Below are 23788 nucleotides of genomic sequence, written 5' to 3' on the forward strand. Positions count from 1 at the left end.
GTGGCATCCCTCCTTTGAGGCTTTCATTCCCTTTAGGGGGCAGGGGGGATGAGAAGGACCCAGGCTGGTCAGATCCCAGTGGGGTTGAGCGGGCAAGGCAGGGAGAGCGGCAGGAAACAGCTCTAGGGAGACAACTAGGTTGGGTGTGGCAGGAAACAGGAAGCAAGGTCAGGAAGAGGGCGGGGCTGGAAGTAGGCTTTAAGCCCTGTCAGCTCCGCACTGGGGTATTTAAGGACAAGGCAGCTGACGATGAGGGGCTGCTTCAGAGTATGGGAGTCAGTAGTTCTCCAGGAGAGGGAACTGGCTGAATGCAGCAAGCCAGGAGGAGGAGGACTCAGGTGACAAGCTAACCTTTGTCCCCAGGCTGTTTCTGAGGCTGACCTTTTTGCGGGGTGCTCAATGTTGGGAATTCTTTCTGGTAAGAGATACCCTTCTATTACAGCAGAGTGCACAGAGGCAAAACAGAGCAGAGTCTGCCCAGGCATGAGTGTTTGCTGAGAGCAGTAAAAAAAAACTTGGAGCCAGTTCATAGTTTTAAATCAATATAAGGAGTCTTTATTGGAGAACTCCATTCTAGATAGGAAAGTGGAGAGATAGAATCTCTAATCTATCTATCTAGCTGGATGCAGAGAGATGCTGTCTGCATGTCTGCACACATGGTGCACAGAGAGAGAGGTGAGTGTGTGTGATAGAGGGAAGAAAGGAAGGAAGGAAGTGAGAGAGAGAGGCAAGAAGGAAGGAAGTCCCTGAGAGTAGCAGTCTACATATCAAAGGGATTATGTCAGAGCAGTAGAGAGAAGGGATGACCAATGTCTTGACCCCTCTAGCCCTCTGACTCACTAATCTGTCCCCCTCTGTCATTGAGGCATGCGGCAGCGCAGAGTCCTTCACTTCCAACACTTATGTCATTCTGGAGTCCAAGAAGGGCTAGAAGCCCACCTCGTCCCCTGGGAGTCTGACATAAATATCCTGCAAGGTCTTTGTTAGTGTCAAGGACATTTCAGCCTCCATAATATTAGACCATAATACTCGCCTGCTTTACATGGTTGTCATAATTAGCTAATGTATGTGAACCTCCTTGAGTACTTCAGGGAAAAATATAAAATAGTAGCTCCTGATACATTGGGCAACAATTTTAAAAAACAAAACAAAACATCCATAGATTTCATAGGAAGCTGCCTTGTGCGGAATCAGACCATTGATCCCTCTGAGTATTGTCTGCACTGACAGGCAGCAGTTCTCCAAGGTTTAAGGCAGGAGTCATTCCCAGCCCTACCAGGAGATGCTGCCAGGGATTGAACCTGAGACCTTCCGCCTGCAAAGCAGATGCTCTTCCACTGAGCTGTGGTCCTTCTCATAGCATGTGACAACTGGTGGCTCTGGATAGGGAAGCATATTCCAACATGCTTCAAAGATACATCCAGCCCTTCTGTTGGGACCAGTTGAGCATTGTGATGCATATCTGCTTTCTCATCAGCTACATAGAAACCTATACACAGGACAGGAAGCCACACTCCAGATGGAACATGGTGAAACAGACTGGTTCCAGATCGGCAAAGGAGTCAGACAAGGCTGTATACTTTCCTCTGTATTTATTCAACTTATATGATGAACATATACTGAGAGAAGCTGAACTGGAAGAAGATGAGTGTGGCTTTAAAGTTGGAGGAGGAAACATCAATAACCTGCGCTATGCTGACGACACCACTCTGATAGCTGAGAATGTGGATGATCTGCAGGCTCTAGTAATGAAAGTCAAGGAGCACAATGAAAAAAATGGGACTATGACTCAATGTAAAGAAGACTAAACTAATGACAACAGGTACAGCAACCAGCCTCAGAACTGACAGTGAAGACATTGAAGTGCTGGATAGCTTCTGCCTTTTAGGATCAAGCATTAACTGAGAGACCTTCAAGGCCAAGTTGAAGACAGCTCATCCTGGAGAGAATCTATCTATGTGGTTGCTAAGAGTTGACACCGACTGGATGGCACTCACTCACTCACTCACTCAATCAATCAATCAATCAATCAATCAATCAATCGCATACATGAATTTCCCCTAGAGGAATGAGGTATCAACATTGTTGCATGCTTGTGTAAAGCATGCATGGGTGTGCTGGGTATGTGTATATTTTCTCTGCAGGATATATTATCCTTACTCCTTTTCTCTCTTCTTCCTGGAATATCTTTTATGTAATCGCTTGACACTTCCAGTCCAGGGACCAATAACTCTGGCAAAGTGATGTCTTCTGAGTGCTTAACTCGTTTTAGACCCACAAAGGCGAACACTTAAAATAGCCCAGGGGACCCAGCTCTTGACAGTCTTATAGGTGCCCCGAACTAACCTTACGAAGACTTAAAGGAAAGCAGATGTGCATGCAAGAGAGTGGACTGAAAACTTTTAGCTTGAGAATGTTAGACTGATGAAACCATTCAATTTGAGGTGTGTTTCCCTCTAGCCAGCAATGCAGACAGCCCTGGGCACTCCTCAAAGTAACAGCAAATTGGAACCACAGCACTAAAAGATGGCCTATCGAGCGGGTTCTGCCTATTCCTCACAACATTCCAGTGCTTTCCTCTGAGTTGGAGGGGTGTCACCTTTTCCAAGCTCTGATGGGGATCTCATTCCAGAGAAGTTGGAGAGCAATTCCCAGCCATTAGGAGGCACTCTCTTGTTGCTAGGTCGAGCAGACATGGGAAATCAGATCCATGTGCAAGATACCCTGTGCCTGTAAAGGCTGTCCCATTTACACTGCACAGGTGATTGCTTTGCATATCCAAAGCACGCAGAGAGCTGCCCAGGAGGTTATTCGCATTTGGCTTCAGGCTTCAGGGTAAATGTTGGGAGAAGCCACTTCGAAGTACATTCGCGGAATTGAGGGAAGCAGCCCCTCCCCTCTGCTCTCGGATTTCGTTTTTGCAAGTACACATGGCAGGTGTCAGTGTTTTCCTTCCTAGCCAATGGCGGGGGCGGGGCGGGGGTGGAGTTCCCTGCAGAGATAGATCTGCATTTCTGAAGAGACCATGTCTCTTATCATGCTCATGATTCTACATCAGTGCCTCTCCCTGTTTGCTCCAGCGTTTTCAGAAAAAGTCGCTTAAAATCAGCATTTTTAAAAATCCAGAAATACCTCGAGATAAGCTAGAATTCACATCACCAAGCCCGACTTGTGTGTGGAGTGGGTCCAAGGATCTCAAATGGATTTCAGGGTAAGTTTGGCTGGTGTGTGAACTCACACTCTCTCCCAAAGGAGATTCGGGGCAGTAGTGCTGTCTGTAAAGCCTCCTGGCCACTGAGTGGGGCTTTAGCTCCACTTTGGGGATGGGACTGTAGTCCAGTGGCAGAGCCTCTGTTCTACTGGAAGGGCCCCAGGCTCAATCTCTGGCATTTCCAGGGACAGCTGGGAGAGACTCCTGCTTGGAACCTTGAAGAGCCGCTGCCAATCAGTGTAGACATTTCTGATGTCTGCTGCCAGTCAGTGTCGACATTACTGATAAGGCAGCATCCTCTGCTCCTAGAAGTGAATGGGAAAACCAGCTTGCATTGGATCTTCATGTGTATACTGAAGGGGCACAGAGCAGCACTGGATTGGAAGTGAGTGTCAAGTTTTGTGCTGACTTCCAAATCCCATAGGTTACTTTTAAGGCATGGGCGAGGGGAGAGGCATGCACCCACTCCTCCTCCATGCAAATGGATTGCCCAGTCAGGATGATTGCATAGGAGCACTGCCTCCTGTGTCCACGACTGCCTGACTCATGTTTTTTTCCTTCATTATCTATCAACAGTTGGTACTGCTCACACGATGCAGAAGGAAAGCCTGTGAGTGAATCTGCCCTCTCTACCTTAAGGTGAAGTCTGAGGACTTTTTTCTGGTGGTGAATCTATTTCCATATTATAAGGACACCAACAGTAGGGCGTATAAGGATCCATAATACAGACCAAACAAAACACACAACAGATATCCAAGAGTGATGAAAACAGACACAAGAAATGCAAAATGTATAAGAGTGTAATAAATATAAATAGTCAGGATACAAAAATACAAATACAAATCTATAAGAAGATTTTTAAAAATCATGCACATCACTAACATGTATATAAATAGAAGCCCGTGGTGACCACAACAGAAACCTGATCTGTTTTGCAATCTTTGTCAAGTTGTTTCAAAATAATATAAATATAAAGATGTCAAAAGGTGTCCTTAGATTTGTAGAAGATCAACTATTCTTCTTGAGTCTAATCACTTTCAGCTCCTGGGCTGATCTTTGCACTCTGAATTCTGATGTTAGAGTCACACCACGGCATGGGCAAAGATGGAGTTGTGCGATTCCATATCAGTCACATTGTAGGCACCACTGAAGAAGTGCCTGTAACATTCGTATCACCACCTTCCATGCACCCAGCACTTGTTCCAGATTGCAAATTTAGCTAAGGAAAGAATCACATTCTCCCAACAATGTTCTGAGCATTGGGAGAATGTGATGGCTTTGGAAGTAATTAGAGATGTGCAGAACATTCCGATAATGGAAGGTTCTGCCTCTAAATGGGGCGTTTTGAGGGTCTTGGGCTCAGAACAGCTTTTTAAAGGGGGCCTGTTCCGAGCTTGGAACAGAACGACCTCATTCCAGTCGGAACATTCTGACTGCCATTTTGGATTACGAAATGATGGCCAGAACAGTCCAGCGGAACGGGGTCATTCCGTCAGAACGACCAGCTTGACTGGGTGTTCCGATAGAACATTTTGCACATTTTGTGTTCCGTTCCGAACTGGAACACAATGCAAGATGCGTTTCATGCACACCTAGAAGCAATTCCCTGAAAAAAGATGCCTGGACTTCTTGCAATCAATCAACTACACATCCATTACACTAGAAAACTGATCATCCAGAGAACGTATTTCACCAGGCTTTGCCCACACACAGATTCACACTTTTCTCTGCAGCCTGGAGAACTAGAAACTTGCTTCTTTTGAATGACAGCAACAACAAAAAGCAAAGCTGAGGTTCTGAGGCTGCGAGATTCAGTAGCAGATCCAAGATTCTTGGCTTGTACATCAGTCTCAAGTATGCAAAAAATGTGTGTACACACACACAGTTCTGATTCAAGCACACTATTGTGCTAAAGGCTCACCCCAAGCATGGTATATTGTTTTTAAGGAGGCAGGAATCATTTGGCTGCCTTTTTCTACACACTCCTGCTGCTGCCTGCCTTTGTCTATTCCTTTCCTGTCTGGTGCATGCATAGAGTAGTTCTGTCACCCATGGGTTTAAGTCAGTAATTGGTAGAAGTGTTTCGTATGCTTTTAAGCCAGATTCAAAGTTTGTGCTTTCAAGTTCCATGAGAGTCCGAGTAATCTTTGATTCCACCATTCAGTCTGAATCAGACTTTCAGGAGAAATTCTGCAGTGAGAAGGAAGAGAGCTGGAAAAGTGCAGAGAAGGATGGCCATAATGATCAAGGGGTTGGAGCACCATCCTAAGCCTAAAGCATCTGAGACTTTTGGTCTAGGAAAAATGACAAATAAGGGGGGAGGATAGGATGAAGGTTTATGAAATGATGCACAGTCTGGAGAAAGTGGATAAGAACTTTTCTTATCCTCTCCTAATACTAGAAGTTGGAGTGACCCAATGAAATTGATAGGAAGAAGATTCAGAATAGACTCAAAAGTATACTTCACTTCTACATTGTTAGCTTATGGAATGCATTGCCACCAGATGCCATGATGACTATTATGAATGAATGAATGAATGAATGAATGAATGAATCATTTATTTCAATCGCTGATCAGAATACAGAAAATCAAAAATGAAACAAAATTATACCAAATCCCAATCAAGAAAAAGAAAATAAAAAGTCACTTTAAATGCACAATTCTGTTAAAAATTTAACTAATAATAACACCACCACACAAACTGTACATTACACTGATGAAGCTACCAGCTTTCAGCAAACTTTCCCTGATATTGAGCAAAACTTGGCAACACTTAACAAAATTTCATCAGATGTATCAGCTAAACACAAATTAAGATAAAAAATTATCTGAATGGCCCAGAAATTCTTTTATGTGGGGAAACAAATAATAATCTTGAATGTCCTTATAAAAATTACGTTATAGAAATACATGTGCTGTTGTTTCTGTACTCCCACTGTTACAAGGGAAAGACTCTCAGCTCTTTTATTGTGCCTCCCTTCTAGGACTGCTGTTTAAAGCGCATTGAGACAAGCTAGTGTTAGAGCTCTGAGATGCTTAGGACATGATGGCTACTAGCTTAGATGGCTTTAAAGGGCAATTAGATACATTCATGGAGGAGAAGAAGTTCACCAATGGCTGTAAGTCATGATGCCTAAGTGGAAACTCTAGGTTCAGAGGAAGTATACCTCTGATTACCAATTGCTGAAGTGGTGGTAGGAGAAGATACTGGGGGGTGGGCGGGGGGTGGAGCTATTGCCTTCATGGCTCCATTGGCTTCCCAGCAGCATATAGCTGGCCATTTCTGGAATCTAGATGCTGTAGTTTTGGTTTCATCTAGTAAGGCTCTTCTTATGTTCTTATCAGGAGTATTGATAGGTATTTAAAAGATAGGAACATAGGAACATAGGAAACTGCCATATACTGAGTCAGACCATTGATCTATCTAGCTCAGTATTGTCTTCACAGACTGGCAGTGGCTTCTCCATGGTTGCAGGCAGGAATCTCTCTCAGCCCTATCTTGGAGAAGCCAGGGAGGGAACATGAAACCTTCTGCTCTTCCCAGAGCGGCTTCATCCCCTGAGGAGAATATCTTGCAGTGCTCACACATTAAGTCTCCCATTCATATGCAACCAGGGCAGACCCTGCTTAGCTATGGGGACAAGTCATGCTTGCTACCACAAGACCAGCTCTCCTCTCCTGATCTAGGGCCTTTACCCAAGGGCCTGTCTGGAGCTTCCCTCCAGTTTCAACCTTTTCACATGCTTTAAAAGATTCAACAGACTCTTCCAGTTTTTGAAGCCATTGATCACTAGTACATCCTTGATATATCTGGAATGTTTTGGCTTTGCTGTCACTGGGTGTTTTTTTTTTTTTAAAGAAAGGTTGCTTGGGCTAATGGTACTTTTGAGGAGAGTTGCCCACCTACTGCTGGAGTTGCCACCACAGCCCCCTCCATTGAACCCAGTAACTGGGTGGCTGCTTGCCTCCTGCTCCATTCAGCTCGGCAGCTCTGTTGCTGCTGGGTATGAGGCTAGTATGGAATTTCTAGCCCACAGTGCGCCCCTTCAGCACGATCTCACTTCTGAAGAAGCCAGTCTTGGATCCCCCAGAGTTAAATAATTACAGGCCTGTCTCCAACCTTCTATGGTTGGGCAAGGTGATTGAGAAGGTGGTGGTCTCCCAGCTCTAGGAATGTGCAAACCGATTTCAAACTGGCTTTCGGGCGGGCAATGGGGTGCAGACTGCCTTGGTCGGCTTGATGGATGATCTCCAATTGGGAATTGACAAAAGGAGTGTGACTCTGTTGGTCCTTTTGGATCTCTCGGCGGCTTTCAATACTATTGACCATAGTATCTTTCTGGAATGTCTGAGGGGGTTGGGGGTGAGAGGCACTGCTTTGCAGTGGTTTCACTCCTATCTCACAGGCAGATTCCAGCTGGTCTCCCTCAGAGACTGTTGTTCTTCCAAATCTGAACTTTCATATGGTGTCCCTCAGGGCTCCATATTGTCTCTGATGTTGTTTAACATCTACATGAAACCGCTGGAAGAGATCATCAGGGGATTTAGTGCAGGGTGTTATCAATATGCTGATTACATCCAAATCTATTTCCCCATGTCAACATCATCAGAAGAAGGCATAACCTCCCTAAACACCTGCCTGGAGGCAGTAATGGGTTGGGTGAGGGATAACAAACTGAGTCTGAATCCAGATAAGACGGAGGTACTTATTGTGTGGGGTCAAAACTCAGGAGACGATTTTGATCTGCCAGTTCTGGATGGGGTTGCGCTCACCCGGAAAGAACAGGTACGCAGTTTGGGGGTGCTTCTGGATCCGAACCTCTCCCTGATATCCCAGGTTGAGGTGGTGGCCAGAGGTGCTTTTTATCATCTTTGGCTGATACGCCAGCTGTGTCCATTTCTTGAGATGAATGATCTCAAAACAGTGGTACACCTGCTAGTAACCTCTAGGCTGGATTACTGCAATGTGCTCTATGTGGGGCTGCCTTTGTTCGTAGTCTGAAAACTGCAGTTGGTTCAGAATGCGGCAGCCAAGTTGGTCTCTGGGTCATTTAGGATAGACCATATTTCTCCTGTGTTGAAGGAATTGTACTGGCTGCTGATACGTTTCCAGGCAAAATACAAGGTGCTGGTCATTACCTATAAAGCCCTAAACAGCTTAGGCCCTGGGTATTTAAGAGAATGTCTTCTTCACCATGAGCACCACTGCCTGCTGAGACCATCTGGAGAGGTTCACCTGCGGCTGCCGCCAATCTGTCTGGTGGCTACTCAGGAACGGGCCTTCTCCATTGCAGCCCCTGGACTTTAGAATGCGCTCCCTGTTGAAATGTGAGCCTCCCCATCTCTGGCAGCTTATAAAAAGGCACTGAAGACACATTTATTCACCCAGGCTTTTAATTAGATTTATAGTTTTAAATGATTTTAATACTGGCTTTTAAATCTTTTCAACCTTTTAAATGATTTTAATTGTTACTTGATTTAATGTTTTAAATGATTGTAATTGTAAACCACCCAGAGATGCAGGGTTTTGGGTGATATAGGAATATTTTATATAAACAAACAAACAATCAAGCAAATAAATAAATCTCCTGCCCAACAATGTCACTGGTGCAGGTGGGCATGAGTGTGCAGGCAAGCAAGAGAGCTAGTCTTGTGGTTGCAAACATGAATTGCCCCCTTTGCTAAACAGGCTTCACACCAGTTTGCATTTGAATGGGAAACTATGTGAGCACTGTAAGATATTCCCCTTAGGGGATGGGGCCGCTCTGGAAAGAACATCTGCATGCTTGCATGCAGAAGATTCCAAGTTCCCTCCATGGCATCTCCAAGATAGGACTTAGAGAGACTCCTGCCTGCAACCTTGGAGAAGCTGCTGCCAGTCTGTGTAGACAATACTGAGCTAGATGGATCAAGGGTCTGACTCGGTATTTGGTAACTTCCTATGTTCCTAGGAGGTTTGGGGCACCCAACGAAACATTGGGGGCATGTGCTAGCAATGCCAATAGTTCTTACAGAACACTTGGCAATAAAAATGAGTATTTTGGAGGCTTCATTCTCCATTTTCCAAGTCTAAACATTCCCAGGCATTGGAAAATGGAGAAAGAGGCCTCCAAAACACTCAGTAAAATTAATGCCAATTAATGCCTTAAAATAAATGCAAAAAGGACTAAAACAATGTGCATAAGTAAAATGAGAATTTCCCTCAAAATACAATGCAATAACTAAATCTAGACCAAGTGGAAAATTACTGTTATCTAGGGGGGGAAATGTATCATGATGAATGACCAAACAAAAGAAATCTAAAGCCGCATAGGACAAGCAAGAACAAAATTTAACCAAATGAAGATCTTCCTCTGTGAGAGTAAACTAAATTTGCAACTCAGAATCAGAATGATGAAATGCTACATCTGGTCTCTTCTCCTGTATGGATGTGAAACCTGGACCATCAAGAAAGAAGCTTCCAAACTGGAAGCCTTTGAGACGTGGTGTCTCAGAAGAATTGTCATCAAGTTTTGCTGTCAAGAATTGCCGATTAAGTGCCGTCAAGTCGGTGTCAACTCTTAGCAACCCTCATAGATAGATTCTCTCCAGGATGCTCTGTCTTCAACTTGGCCTTTAAGGTCTCTCAGTGGTGCATTCATTGCTATCGTGATCGAGTCCATCCACCTTGCTGCTGGCTGTCCTCTTCTTCTCTTTCCTTCAACTTTCCTCAGCATTATAGACTTCTCAAGGGAGCTGGGTCTTTGCATAATGTGTCCAAAGTATGATAGTTTGAGCCTGGTCATTTGTGCCTCGAGTGAAAATTCTAGATTGATTTGTTCTATGATCCATTTGTTTGTTTTTCTGGCTGTCCATGGTATCCTCAAAAGTCTTCTCCAGCACCAAAGTTCAAAAGCGTCAATACTTTTTCTATCTTGCTTCTTCAAAATCCAGCTTTCACATTCATAGAGTGTCATGGGGAAAGCCATGACACTCTTCTGATCTTTGTAGGTCTAGACACGTCACAGCATCTAAATATCCTTTCCAAGGCCTTCATTGCAACCCTAGTACCAAGTACTAGTCTGCGGCGTATTTCTTGACTGCTAGATCATTTATCATCATCATCATCATCATCATCATCATCATCATCATCATCGTTAATTCACACAGTCAGACAGGTGTTATTGACTGGTTTGTTTTATCCAGACATCAAGTCCTTCCCAAGGACCGGGGATAGCTGTATTTTATTGTCAATGTTGTTGCTGTTGTTATAGATATCATCGGAGAATATAGGCTGTTCCCAGTAAAGTTGCTTTTTGTAATTGGCTGATGGTGATTTTTGTGGCCCCTATGCTGCTGTGGTGCTCTTCAAGGTATTTTGGAACTGCACCCAGGGTGCCAATTACCACTGGGATTATTTGGGTCTTTTTCTGCCACAGCCTTTCAATTTCAATTTGTAGATCTTTGTAATTTGTGATTTTTTCTATTTCCTTTTCTTCTATTCTGCTATCCCCTGGTGTTGCTATGGCGATTATTTTAACTTGTTTTTCTTTCTTCTCGACTACAGTTATATCTGGTGTATTGTGTGGCAGATGTTTGTCTGTTTGTAGTCGGAAGTTCCATAATATTTTTACATCTTCATTTTCGACCACGTTTTCAGTTTTATGGTCCCACCAATGTTTGGCTACAGGTAGCTTGTATTTTTTGCAGATGTTCCAGTGTATCATCCCTGCTACCTTGTCATGCCTTTGTTTGTAGTCAGTCTGTGCGATCTTCTTACAACAGCTGATCAGGTGGTCCACTGTTTCATCTGCTTCTTTACAAAGGCGGCACTTGCTGTTTGTTGTGGATTTTTCGACTTTTGCTCTTATTGCATTTGTTCTTAATGCCTGTTCTTGTGCAGCCAGTATTAAACCCTCTGTTTCTTTCTTCAAGTTGCCATTCCTAAGCCATTGCCAGGTCTTGGTGATGTCTGATTTTCCACTTATATTGTGCAAATATTGACCATGCAGGGGCTTATTTTTCCATTTTTCTGCTCGGTTCTTGACTTGTTCTTTCTTGTAGGCCTGCTTTGTTTCATTGGTATTGAATAGTTTCTCATTACTGGCCATTTTAAGTGCATCTTCTTCACTGTCCTTGATATATTCTTCAAGGCCTCTTTTCTCCTCCTCTACTGTTTGGTGGACTTGCAGCATTCCTCTTCCACCTGAGCTGTGAGGGAGGTATAGCCTATCTACATTAGTAGATAGGCTATACAGAGCATGATTGGTGCTGAGCATGATTGATGGTCATTATTTTCCTGGTCTTACGATCTAGCTGCACCTTTTGCTGGGTCTTTCATTATGAGATGAGTTTTCCCAGTTGTTAGCCATTGTTCAATATCACCTCCTTGCAAAATGTGATTGAACTGTTCTGATAGTTTTTTATGAAGGCTTGTTAGGTGTTTAAGCCAAAAGCCATGCAGTTCATTGTCGCCTGGAGCAATCCAATTTTTAATTTTCTTTGTTTTTTCACTTATTAATTCTGGTGTTATTATTAGATCTTGCATTTCTTGGTTACATTTTTCGACCTCTTTCACCCAGCCTGCTTTTTTATTATAATCTATTGGATTGTCCCATAATTTCCCCCAGAATTGCACTGTTTCTTCTTTATTTGGTGTTTCTATGTTTCTTGCAGTTTCTCCTTCTATGCTTTGGAAGAAACGTCTCTGATTCAACTGGAATTGGAGATTCTGCCTGTGTTGTGTAATTCTGGCTTCGTATCTGCTAATCTTCTTTGACACTGCTTTTATTTGCTGCTTTATTATTTCCAGGACTTCTCTAATTTTCCTTGAATCTAGGTGGTATTTTTGGATCAGATACTGTTTGGTGTTTTCATTCGTCAGGTTCTTGTCTTTCATATCTTTCAATTTACTGATCTAAGCCTGGAGATTTTATTTTCTAATCTAATCTTCCATTTAGGTGATGTACTACTTTCTTTTTATACAGGTCCACTGATCTTATATCCGAGCTCTTGTGTTGTTATTGTTGCTGCACTGTACAGTGGTTCTCCCTTCTTTCTCGTGGGCCACTGGTGCTCTTCAAGGTATTTTGGAACTGCACCCAGGGTGCCAGTTACCACTGGGATTATTAGTTGGTTTGTTTCTTGCAAATTATTGGTTGTTATTTCTGCAAGTGCAGCATTGACATCTTTTAATGCCTGAGAAAGTTGTTTTTTGGCAACTGTTTTTAGCGCTGGAAGTCGAACCCTGGTGGTTATTTGGTTCATGTGCTCAGTTATTTTTTGCTTTATTATTATTATTATTACTATTATATAATAATTATTTACATTTATATCCCACTCTTCATCCAAGGAGCCCAGAGTGGTGTACTACATACTTGAGTTTCTCTTTCACAACAACTCTGTGAAGTAGGTTAAGCTGAGAGAGAAGTGACTGGCCCAGAGTCACCCAGTTAGTTTCATGGCTGAATGGGGAATTTAACTCAGGTCTCCCCAGTCCTAGTCCAGCACTCTAACCACTACACCACGCTGGCTCTCTTTACTGTTGATGGTTGAGTATCAGAAGAATACTCAAGATTAAATGGACCAGCAGAACAACAAATCAAGAAGTGCTTTGGGGGAAAAACACACCACATAAACAAATAATACAGATAATCAAAAGATGCAAACTGGTGTATTGTGGACATATCCTCAGAGAAGTAAAATATAAAATACCATGCTAGAAGGAAAGCTAACAGGAAAAATATCAAGTGGAAGGAGGAAGAAGGGATGGATGAATAACCTGAAAGAATGGCTAGAAATTGACACAGAAGATATCATTCACGATTTTAATCTAGGGACCATGATCTATGGTTTTTGCTGGCTGCCAACCCTCCAATCAGAAAAGGCACATGAAGAGAGAGAGAAACATTCCCAATTTCTCCTATAATTTTGTGTTTTAGATCTTGACAATGATTATGTAGAAGAAACGCACCGCTGTTTTGATTCAATTAAAATACACTCCTGTGTGAAATAAAAAAATAAGGAAACCTCTCTCTCCTGTAAATCCTTCTCCACTTCCTGGTGTACTATTTTTAAAATAAAAAATAAAATTTCTTTTACAGCTGCTTCAGAGAAAAGCAGGGAAGTAGTAGGGATTAATTTTTAATGCAGTCAGGTCTTGCCAACTCCCTGCTGGAACCACGTGGTCCCTCTTTGTCTGGATGGAGCCGAGCATTTCTACATGTTTGATTCCTTTGTGCTAGTCGTTAGATCCAAGCCCTGCAATGTTCGCTTACTTATGCTATGTGTGATTAAAGGAGGCACCTGAGATGCCCTTGCACTAGATTGCTTTGTGGATGTCAGGAATTCCATTTCCTAGGATCAGAAATGTCTCCAAATTAATGCTCCGAGCAGGCATTAGCACATGCTAGCTTCTTTCCATTTGATCTGGTTTCTTTACACATTTGATAAGGAAAGTGCTATGAGAGGGCTGCAACCGCTAGGCTAGCCAATGTATTATTTATGCATTTTGATTGGTTGGGAAAAGCATCCCAGTTGTACTTTTATCAGAATCATGGGTATAGAAACCAACCATGAGATGCAGGTGCCTTGATTGAGCATTTGCTTATGGTTAGAAGAGCTTCAGTGGCCAACCTACTGTGCAAGGGGACATGGGCGGGGTGTGTGTGTGTGTGTATGTACACTTGCAGTGGGGCTGTGCTACAGGGCAGCAATGAACATAGGAAGCTGCCTTTAGATCATTGGTCCATCTAGCTCAGTATTGTCTACACAGATGGGCAGCGGCTTCTCCAAGGTTGCAGGTAGGAGTCTCAGCCCTATCTTGGAGATGCCAGGGAGGCATATTTAGCAGGGGGAGAGCAACTAGCCCTATCCAACCCCAGCACAGCATCCCTCCAGTGGCTGTTGCTGGTACCTGCCTTATGTTTCTTTTTCGATTGTGCACCCTTTGGGGACAAGAGAACATCTTATTTATGTATTATTCATTTTTCAATGTAAACTGCTTTGAGAACTTTGGCTGAAGAGCGGTATATAAATATTTGTGGTAGTAGTAGAAGTAGTAGTAGTAGTAGTAGTAGTAGTAAGCTGAAAACTTCTGCATGCAAGCATGCACGTGCTCTTCCCAGAGTGGCCCCATCCCCTTAGGGGAATATCTTGCAGTGTAGTCTCCCATTCAAAGGCAAACTAGGGTGGACCCTGCTTAGCAAAGGGGACAATTCATGCTTGCTACCGCAAGACATCTGGTGGGCCACTGTGCGAAACAGGATGCTGGACTAGATGGGCCTTGGGCCTGATCCAGCAGGGCTGTTCTTATGTTCTTAAGACCAGCTCTCCTCCCATTCAATGGTAAGAGCTCCATACAGGGGCATGGATGGTACTGAAGCCACCTGTTAGATACATTTGAATTGCTTGTTGAATCTGCCGTGGTTCAGCAGCCCATGTTGGTGTCACCGCAGAGTACTGCAGCTGATCAATATGGCAGTGTCAAATCAAACCTGGAAATACTTGAACACCACCCACTTCCCCTTGTGCAGTATGTCAGCCAGTGTGCATCACTGGCTCAACAATTTCCCTCAACAATTTGTTGGAGATGGAGTTCCAGTGCATCAACCGTTTGCACCAACTATCCTAATGACCACTAGGAACATTGGGAGTAGAGGTAGTTAGTGAGGGTCTCCTTACCTGTCCCTGCTTGCCTCTACTCTATGACCCCTGCCTTGACTCCTCAGGTACTTCCTGTAGTGAGTCAGTCCTCCTCCTTTCCTCCTAGAGAGAAGATGGAAATATCGCCCGCCCTCCCGATTCATTATGGAGCTGATAAACAAGATAGGTCTTTCCTATCTCAAATGTACTTCACCAATAAATCACTTCAGTTTAGACCCTACAGCAGGCCTGCTCAACCTAGGCCCCCCAGCTGTTTTTGGACTACAACTCCCATAATTCTCAGCCACAGCAGCCAATAGTCAGGGATTATGGGAATTGTAGGCCAACATCTGCAGGAGGGCCGAAGTTGAGCAGGCCTGCCCTACAGTGATCTCCATGCATGTTACTTAAATTGCTGCAACAACTAAACTCTGCACTCTGAAACTGGAGTGGTAGCTTCCTTGGTGCTTTGCTAAATAATCACAAACCCTAACGTAATTATGAGCTTTCCATTGGAGATCAACGGAGGATGGTCCACATTTTCCTTTGAATGTGCAGATCAGATATGCCCATGGAAAGGAATGGGGAGGCTCATGTTCAGGAGAGCTTTCTGTGCCTGGCAGGATGTACACATAATAATGGACCAGGGTGTGTGTGTGTGTGTGTGTGTGTGTGTGTGTCTGCATGTATATCACCCATCCAATTTGTAGGCAAACACGCGACCATGCACACACACACCCCTCCCCTCCTGTTCTCAAATGGCAAATCTCAAATCTACTGCTAACTGCTACTGCTACTGCTACCTGAGCAAAGAGGCACCTTTGACAGTGGGGACTCTCTTATATTTAGCAGGGGGAAAGCAACTGGCCCTGTCCAACTGGCCCTGTGCAGCATCCCTGCAGTGGCTGTTGCTGTAAGTGGCTATCCCCATGTGATTCTTTGGGGACAGGGAATCATCTTATTTTTTATTTACTTTTCTATGAGAACTTCCGTTCAAGTGGTATATAAATATTTGTAGTAGCAGCCAGTAGCTCATGGGGAACACTGTGGCCATCAGTCCTAAGACTGAAAGAGGCTATTCTCACGATCGGCTAAAATCGGGCTAGGGGAGCCTAGTCTGATTTTAGCGGACTGTGAGCAGCACTGGGCTTGTAGGCTAAGCCCTCCCCTAACCCCAGGTTAGCAGAGCGAGCGCTCCGCTAACCTGGGCTCTACGATTGTGTGTTGCCACAGCGTGGCTCCACACCGTGGCAACTCACGAGAAGACCCCCAAGCATGCTGGAGCTTTTGGCTCCACAGGATCATCAGTCTGATCTACCCAAACCTAGGGAGTTCTCTTAGCAGCCCCGGCCGGTTCCGTGACAGATCTGGCAGTCATGTGGGCGGCCAATCCGGCTACCCAAGGTTGCAGCCTACTCGTGAGCAGGGAGAGAGGGCTAAGCCCGCTCTCCCCACTAACCCTCTCGAGGCGGGTCTCACTGATCATGAGACCCGCCTCAATGTCTCCATGTATCCTGGCTCCATTGGATCATCAGTCTGATCTAACCAAACCTAGGGAGCTCTCTTAGCATGGCAGGCCATACATGCAATCGGACAATGTGAGTCTCTTAATGAGTGGGTTGCATCATAATGCAGTGCACAAGAATTTCAGCGCAGGCCAAATTATTCAGAAGCCTGCTTCACTGTGCCAAAATGGCAAGGAGACATCATCTTGTGATGAGAGTTTGTGCAAGAGAATATTGGCCCAATATTGAGAATAATATTCTCAATATTGAGAATAAGATAATATTGGCTCAATATTGTGCAAGAGAATAAACATCATGGAGCCTCCTTATAAGCAAGTTTGCGTAGCTCTTCCATGCGTGTCCATTCAGTTTCCCATCAATGGTTATGGCTAGAGTTCTCTAGCACTGATGTGTACTTAAGAGCTCTGTCAAAGTGCACTAAATACATCCGTCCATTATGATGAGTTCCTTAACACAGATCTTCAGTGCAATTGTGGTTGAATGTGTTAACACTCACCAATAAAGAATCCCAGCTCCATCTGTGACTGTAACGGATGTACTGTATTATAGTCAAGGAAGAACCCCACAGCATAAGTATTTCTCTGGCTAGAATACTACTTGGGCTTATTCATATTGTAAAAGAATGATGTGATATTTGCTGCTTATGCTGTATGAATGCTTTATTATAGTCACTGACCCAACTTCACAGAAACAAACAAAACACAATAAAAATAGTACGAGTAATGCAAAGCACCGATACTCAAATATGCTCAGACCTGATCTTACATGCGGCCACACAAAATTTGGCCACACACAGTGATGTAGATACACAGCGATCAGCTAATTTAAAAGCTGTATATCCATCATCTGTTCTAAAAACGATTGATAAAAGTGAGAGAGATAAGAGAAATACGAATATCTCTGTAAAATGAGCAGTGTAGAAAAACATGAGTCACAGTTTCGACACAGTTTCTATTGCCAGGAAATCTAGGACCAACAAATGGAAGTACTTTTTCACACAATGCATAATCCACTTGTGGAATTCTCTTCCACAAGATGTGGTAACAGCCAACAACCTGGATGGCTTTAAGAGGGGTTTGTAACTTCATAGAGGAGAGGTCTATCAATGGCTACTAATCAGAGGGCTATAGGCCACCTCCAGCCTCAAAGGCAGGATGCCTCAGAGTGCCAGTTGCAGGGGAGTAACATCAGGAGAGAGGGCATGCCCTCAACTCCTGCCTGTAGGCTTCCAGCGGCATCTGGTGGGCCACTGTGTGAAACAGGATATTGGACTAGATGGGCCTTGGGCCTGATCCAGCACGGCTGTTCTTATGTTCTTAAGCCCTGCCCACAAGGGCAGATTCAAGTGGTATTTGCCACATGCGGAAAAGGGGCCCCCTTTTTAAAATAACAAAATTGCTTGGAATGAGCACATCACAGTGGCAACGTCCATGTTAACACCATTGAATCAGTGCAGCCTAAAGTAACGGTGCACAACGTAAATGGCCTTACATCACAATTATTAGAATGATCAATGAAGGCAATTCTTAGTAATTGTGGATTTGCATCCTGGGACCCACAATTTTTAGCCATGAATACTGGTCAGAAAACAGACTCTGCCCCTGTTAGTCTGTGGGGCACTTGGGGTGCTTTCCAGCCCCAGATTGGAGTCAGGGAGTAAAGGCCAAGGGGGGAGGGGGATGAGGGAGGGTGTCGGGGGGCTCTGACCCCGAGGTAGGGGGCATCTGGCCTCAAGTAGCTAACTGCATTGAGCCACAGCTGCGTGTCAGCAGACAGATCAAAATCTCTTCATGGCTCCTGTTGTGGTTGTTGCTGCAGGATTGTCCTACCTGAGGGCCAGCAAAGAAGTCCCCATAGCCAGATCTTGCCCCTGGGCCGTATGTTATGCAGGCCTGGTAAAGGGAAGCACAGATCAACCTAGCAGCTAATCAAGCTGGGAGCTAGGCAGGCCATCGGACTGATCAACTAGTAGGTTGGACAGGCAGTCTGAGAACAGTTCAGTCTGTCCCTGAGCAACTGGTGGCTCAGACTAAGGAGTCAGAAGCATGATAGGACCACCTGACACCTGCTAAGGTGGTGGCTGTGGTACTGCCCTCTGGTGGCATAAAATGTGGCAGCAAGCCAGCCATCTGGCAACAACCAGAGTGGTGCAGCATTCAAGGCACATTGGCCATGCTCGCAAAGTCCCAGATTTGAGAGGCCACCCCACATGTCCCACCCATCCTACGGGGAAGCGGCTGCCACAGTTCTCTGGTAATATCATGCTCTTCTCTGATCCAGAACTCCTTGTTCACTGAAATTTACACTTCCGTATTAATTTCAGTGGAAATCAGTGGCAGTTCCATGCATGCAAAAGGAACAGTTCTCTCCATCAAGAACAGCTTTGGAGGATCGGGGAGGGAGTTCCATGTGTGCACTGGGACCCCTGCAGCATCCAACAGACATTGCTAGATCAGTGCTGGAGTGCAAAGAAATAAAGTGGATAGAATGCCTCCAATCTAAACTTCCCCCTTCCTTCCTTCCTTTTGCTAAAGAGCAATACTCCATGATCCTTCAGGATGGAGTTTGGCTAATTTTCTTTGCCGCAATTTCAGCTTGAAGAAGCAACGTTGCATAAATAAAGGGCCGTTCCTCCCACATGAGCACAAAGGAAAATGATGTAATCAGAGCAGAACCATTTGTACCACAATAGCAAAGGAGCTGTCAGCACTCACTTCTATAAACTCTTACTTTTCAGGGCTTTACAGCTAAGCTCAAAAATATTTGGTCTGGCTTGTAACTTCCTGCGCTGGGTCTGAAGTCAGAAAATGCATATTTTTTATTAAGTTAGAATCATTCCCATGCTGTTCATGCAGAGAAGGGAAAAAAGAAAGAAAGATTGGACTCCTACCTGCCTGCAGTGAAAAGATGAAGCTCTTGAATTCAAGCACTCGTACCTCAGATGTTTGGGAATCACCGCATACATACTCTCACTAAGCAGTGATGGACTGAGTGATCTTGCTGAAACATTCCAGTGGAGATGCCGACAAAGTTTGACAAGCGCAGTCCTCAAAATATGCTTCAAGGGCTTGTAATGCTCACCTCAAAGAAGAGGCAAGCACTATGAGGCTATAAATTTATCTCTGGCTCAAGTTAAAACCCAACACTGCACAAGTTCTATCCCCCTCTTTGGCTTAATGGGCAAAACGGGTGAATCAGAGATCACAAGTTTTTTGGCAGGTACCCCAAGACATGACAGCTCCAGAGCCCAGCTGGGAGCGGTCTTTTTGCCCACCAGCTTATGGCACTGCATCCACAAAGCCAGTGCCTAGGACTGGCCAAGTCAAAAAGGGAACCTGGTAGAAAGCATTCAATCTATTATATATTTTGAAGAATTGGTTGGTTGGTGCAAAAGAAACTCATACTTCCTGATGACCTACAGATACCAAATTCTGCATGAACAATCCTGCAACTTAAATTTGCTGAATGTGCCACCTTTCACACTGGAATATGCTTGGGGGAAGGCGTAAATAACCTTTTTGTATTTTTAAAAGAAGAAATTCTGAATATAATCCTATTTTAACTGTTATTGTTCTCAACAATTTGAACACTCAGTAATCAGATCAATAATTCCAAAATGACATCATGCCCAAGAAAAGCAGAGCTTTTTCAGAGTCACATTCACTATGATTCAAATTTACTATATATGGTAATTGGTCAATAAAATGAATAATATTTGAAGCTGAAACCCAACGAATTTCAAACACGGGCTCCACACAAGCCAGAGAGAGACAGCCCAGGTCTTCTTAAATAAAATATGTTGGTCCTTTCTGGTGCTGAGCTCCTGCACTACAAATGAATGATGCCATCTCACTCAGCAAGCGCTAATGGCACCTTTCCATCTCACAATACATGAAGCCACTGAAAAACCACATCCCTCTCTCCACATTCTCTGAAGGAAACAGAGCCTGGAAATCCTGCATGCAGCAGTCATGTCTTCCCGCTCAGAGAATGGAGCCAAACATTATATCACTTATATAATGCTAGCAGCCCCTCATGATTTATTTAATGTATAAATAAATAAAGCTCTGGAATGGCAGAAGCTGATATGAGTCTGACAGATTAAATGTGGGCCACTAGACAGCTTCTTGCGGTTTTTATGATGCAGTTGTTACAGCACTTAGGACAGGCGTCCAAATTCATAGGGAAGGGGCATTCCTTTCAAGCCACATGGGTGGTCCCTCTGGTTGCTCCCTTTCTTTCCCACCCAGCTCCCCACGTTCAATTGCTGTTATGAAGCCTGCCCTGCTCCTTTGCAGTAGATCTGGAGATTTCTGGATACTAATATATCTGGATGCTTCTGGGTGCAATGCAGCCAAGTGCTTCTCCATGGCTGTGGCCGAGTAATCACATTCATGGTTGACATGAATCACAGACATAGTCCCCAATTACCCATTATGCTGGTACAACCTGAGGAGGGGTTTGTTTCTTTGTTTGCAAAATGAATATTTCACCTTTCCCCTTCTGTATGGAGGTGTTCAAGGCGGCTAGCAAGAACATAAAAACCAGTCACAGACCATTTCCTTTTGGAAACGCATGCTGAGACAAGCAATTCATATCCAAGAGAGGGAGTGCAGCTTATGAGACTAGCTCTTTATTGGGGGCTGAGGTGCAATGAACAAAGAAGACAGGGTATTTGGGGGGTGCAGAACGTGCAGGCCATTTGGCAAGCAAGGTGCAGTATGACATCTATACAACTGTGCAGTACTTCAATCAGGGTGTAATACAAGAGGGCGAGAAAGAATTGTTGGCAGTGCTATCTTCTGACACCCTTTATGCCCCCGCCCCCCAAAATTAGGTGCTTTCCAGATTAGACCCTGCAACAGGGTCATGGCAAATCTCTGAACTGTGCTTCCACACTCCCTGTGTTGTGACACCGCAGTCCCTACACAGACAGCAGGGTGCCGTTCACATTGCCAATGCCTTGTCTCGAATTTCATTGCTGCGATATAGAGCAAGGACGTCGTAGATCCGGCGTAAGGAAGTTGCTGTTTTTTCGGGTTGTTAGTTTCCGTGAGACTGCTCCCCCTGCTGTTTATGCTCTGAATGCGTCTTGCCTGAACGGAGGCATTTTGCTGCTGTTGAGCAGCTAGACGGGAAAGCACCCAGGTGTCCTAGATTACCACCTGGGTCTGCCTAGAGGATGAGCGAGCCCTGGTAGCCATCACACTCCTCAAGCAAAGGTATAAACAGGGTCTGAGACAATAAGGATCAACCCCGCTTCTTAGACACAATTAAGCCAGTCAGCTTGCATTATAAGCTGTAATTCCCAAAAGGGGCATATGTAAATACAGGGTGCAATATTTGTCAGGACAGCAGAAGGGATTGTGCTGGGAACAATGTGTAAACCAGAACAAAGAGATATGGCTCTTGGCCGTGTTTCATCCAAGAACCATATACACTCCATGATGACACATACTTGTACTCTCTGTGTGTGCATGTTTATTTTTTGAAGGTGAAAAGTGTTATTCACATACTGTTGCTACTATTTATCTTTCCCATTTAAACTGTCAAAATCCATAGAAATTGTTACTTCTTCTTCTTGTTTAGAATGGCTGACATGTTACGCAGGCTTCTGCTGTCATTTCTGATCAACCCATGCTGCTGCCGGAGTCTAAGGAAACGCCGGCAGTCTTTGCATAAGAGGGCTCTTGTGCAAATGCTTACACCAGTATGCACACACTTCAGGAGTGCAACTTACATTGGAAACAACGGGCTTAAATATTTGCACAAGAGGGTTTCCTTTGGCACCCACAGCAGCACAGGCTGATCAGAAATGCCTGCGTAATATGTCGAGCACGATTTATATACCACTTTTCAAAAACAACAAAAGTTCTCAAAGCAATTTACATAGCAAAAAGGAATAGCAGATACAGTAGTTCCTTGATCCAAAGGGCTCACCACTGAAAAAGGAATACCCAGGAAATACCAGCAACAACCACTGGGAGGTATCCTCTGATGAGATGAATAGGGACAGTTACTCTCCCTCTACTTCAGGACATAGAAAAGTGATCCCCTAAATGCTCTCAGTATGAACCAGTGCTTTGGAGGCCTTCAGCTTTGTAGGGCCCTGGGGTAGTCTGTCTCTTAGGAACTTCTGAAGCTGCCTTATACTGAGTCAGACGTTGATCCATCTTGCTCAGTATTGTCTACACAGACTGGCAGCAGCTTTTCTAAGGTTGCAGGAAGGAATCTCTCTCAGCCCTATCTGGGAGATGCCAGGGAGGGAACTTGGAACCTTCTGCATGCAAGCAGGCAGATGCTCTTCACAGAACGGCCCCATCCCCTAAGGGGAATATTTTACAGTGCTCACATGTGGTCTCCCATTCAAATGCAGGCCAGGGTGGACCCTGCTTAGTAAAGCGGACAATTCATGCTTGCTACCACAAGACCAGCTCTCCTCCCTTGTACCTGTCTTGCTTCCCTGCCCCTCCTAAATATGAGAGCCACCACTTTAAAAGGTACCTAACTTAGGGACTGCTTTGGGTGTGAGTGTGTAAAAAAAATCATGAAAAAATACATTATTTAATGGAGTATTGGTTATTCAAAACTGTTTCTTTTCATGCGCATGTATAAAGAGGAAAATGATGGAACTTTTCTATAGGCACTGCCAGAAGCTGCGTAATAGTACTGATTTCTATGGGGAACTGGTTCTTTCTCAGGGCTACAGTCCTGCCAAGTTAAAAGCACATAATTTCCGCAGAAAACTGCGGCAGGACCTGCTTGCTTATAAGTGCAGGCAGGATTGCAGCCTAGAGCTTTACTTGACAAATGTGGCTAGATGTATTTAATTTAATGGCAAATCACATATTGCTGTGTGCTCAGTTAATTTGATTAATTAATTAATTAATTAATCTATCATATTTACATACCACCTGATATCTATCTATCTATCTATCTATGTCAGGGCTGCTCAACTTCAGCCCTCCAGCAGATGTTGACCTACATCTCCCATAATCCCTGGCTATTGGCCACTGTGGCTGGGGATTGTGGGAGTTGTAGTCCAAAAACAGCTGGCAGGTGGGGAGGGGTGCTAAGTTGAGCAGGCCTGGGCTAGGTGGTGCGTCTAGATTTAAGACTGTACAAAGCAGCATGGGATGCTGAAAGGATAATAAGAGCTCTAAAGCAAACCCTTTTTGTGACTTAATTGTTTTCTATTTCTGGCAGAAGGGCCTTATCCTAATGAGCCATGGGGGAAATGAAGGAGGCTGCTGTGTTTGCTCCTCAGTGTTGGCCGAGGGCCACACTGTCTGCCTGCCCGAGGGCCACACTGTCTGCAGGCAGCATGACTCTCAGGCAGGGTGGCAGAGAGAGGCACAGCCCAAACTGCTGGGAAGCAGAGGCCGCTGCATCTCATTTGGTGTCCTCCTGGCTCCTTAGGACCAGCCG

The 23788-nt window shown here is 44.4% G+C and overlaps 1 protein-coding gene across 2 annotated transcripts in view; it reads left to right on the forward strand.

Annotated features, from left to right (window-relative positions):
- The window catches only part of ACYP2 (acylphosphatase 2), a 131343-nt gene that overhangs the window by 96807 nt on the left and 10748 nt on the right, over positions 1-23788 (forward strand). Inside the window, exon 4 of one of the 2 annotated variants that reach the window (XM_053245794.1) lies at positions 3788-3850. The exons of the other annotated variant lie outside the window; for it this stretch is intronic. Coding sequence (XP_053101769.1) covers positions 3788-3850 — 63 coding nt within the window. The remainder of the gene's footprint in view (positions 1-3787; positions 3851-23788) is intronic. 2 annotated transcript variants of the gene reach the window in all.

The sequence above is a fragment of the Hemicordylus capensis genome, chromosome 1, assembly GCF_027244095.1.
Source record: "Hemicordylus capensis ecotype Gifberg chromosome 1, rHemCap1.1.pri, whole genome shotgun sequence".
NCBI lineage: Eukaryota > Metazoa > Chordata > Lepidosauria > Squamata > Cordylidae > Hemicordylus > Hemicordylus capensis.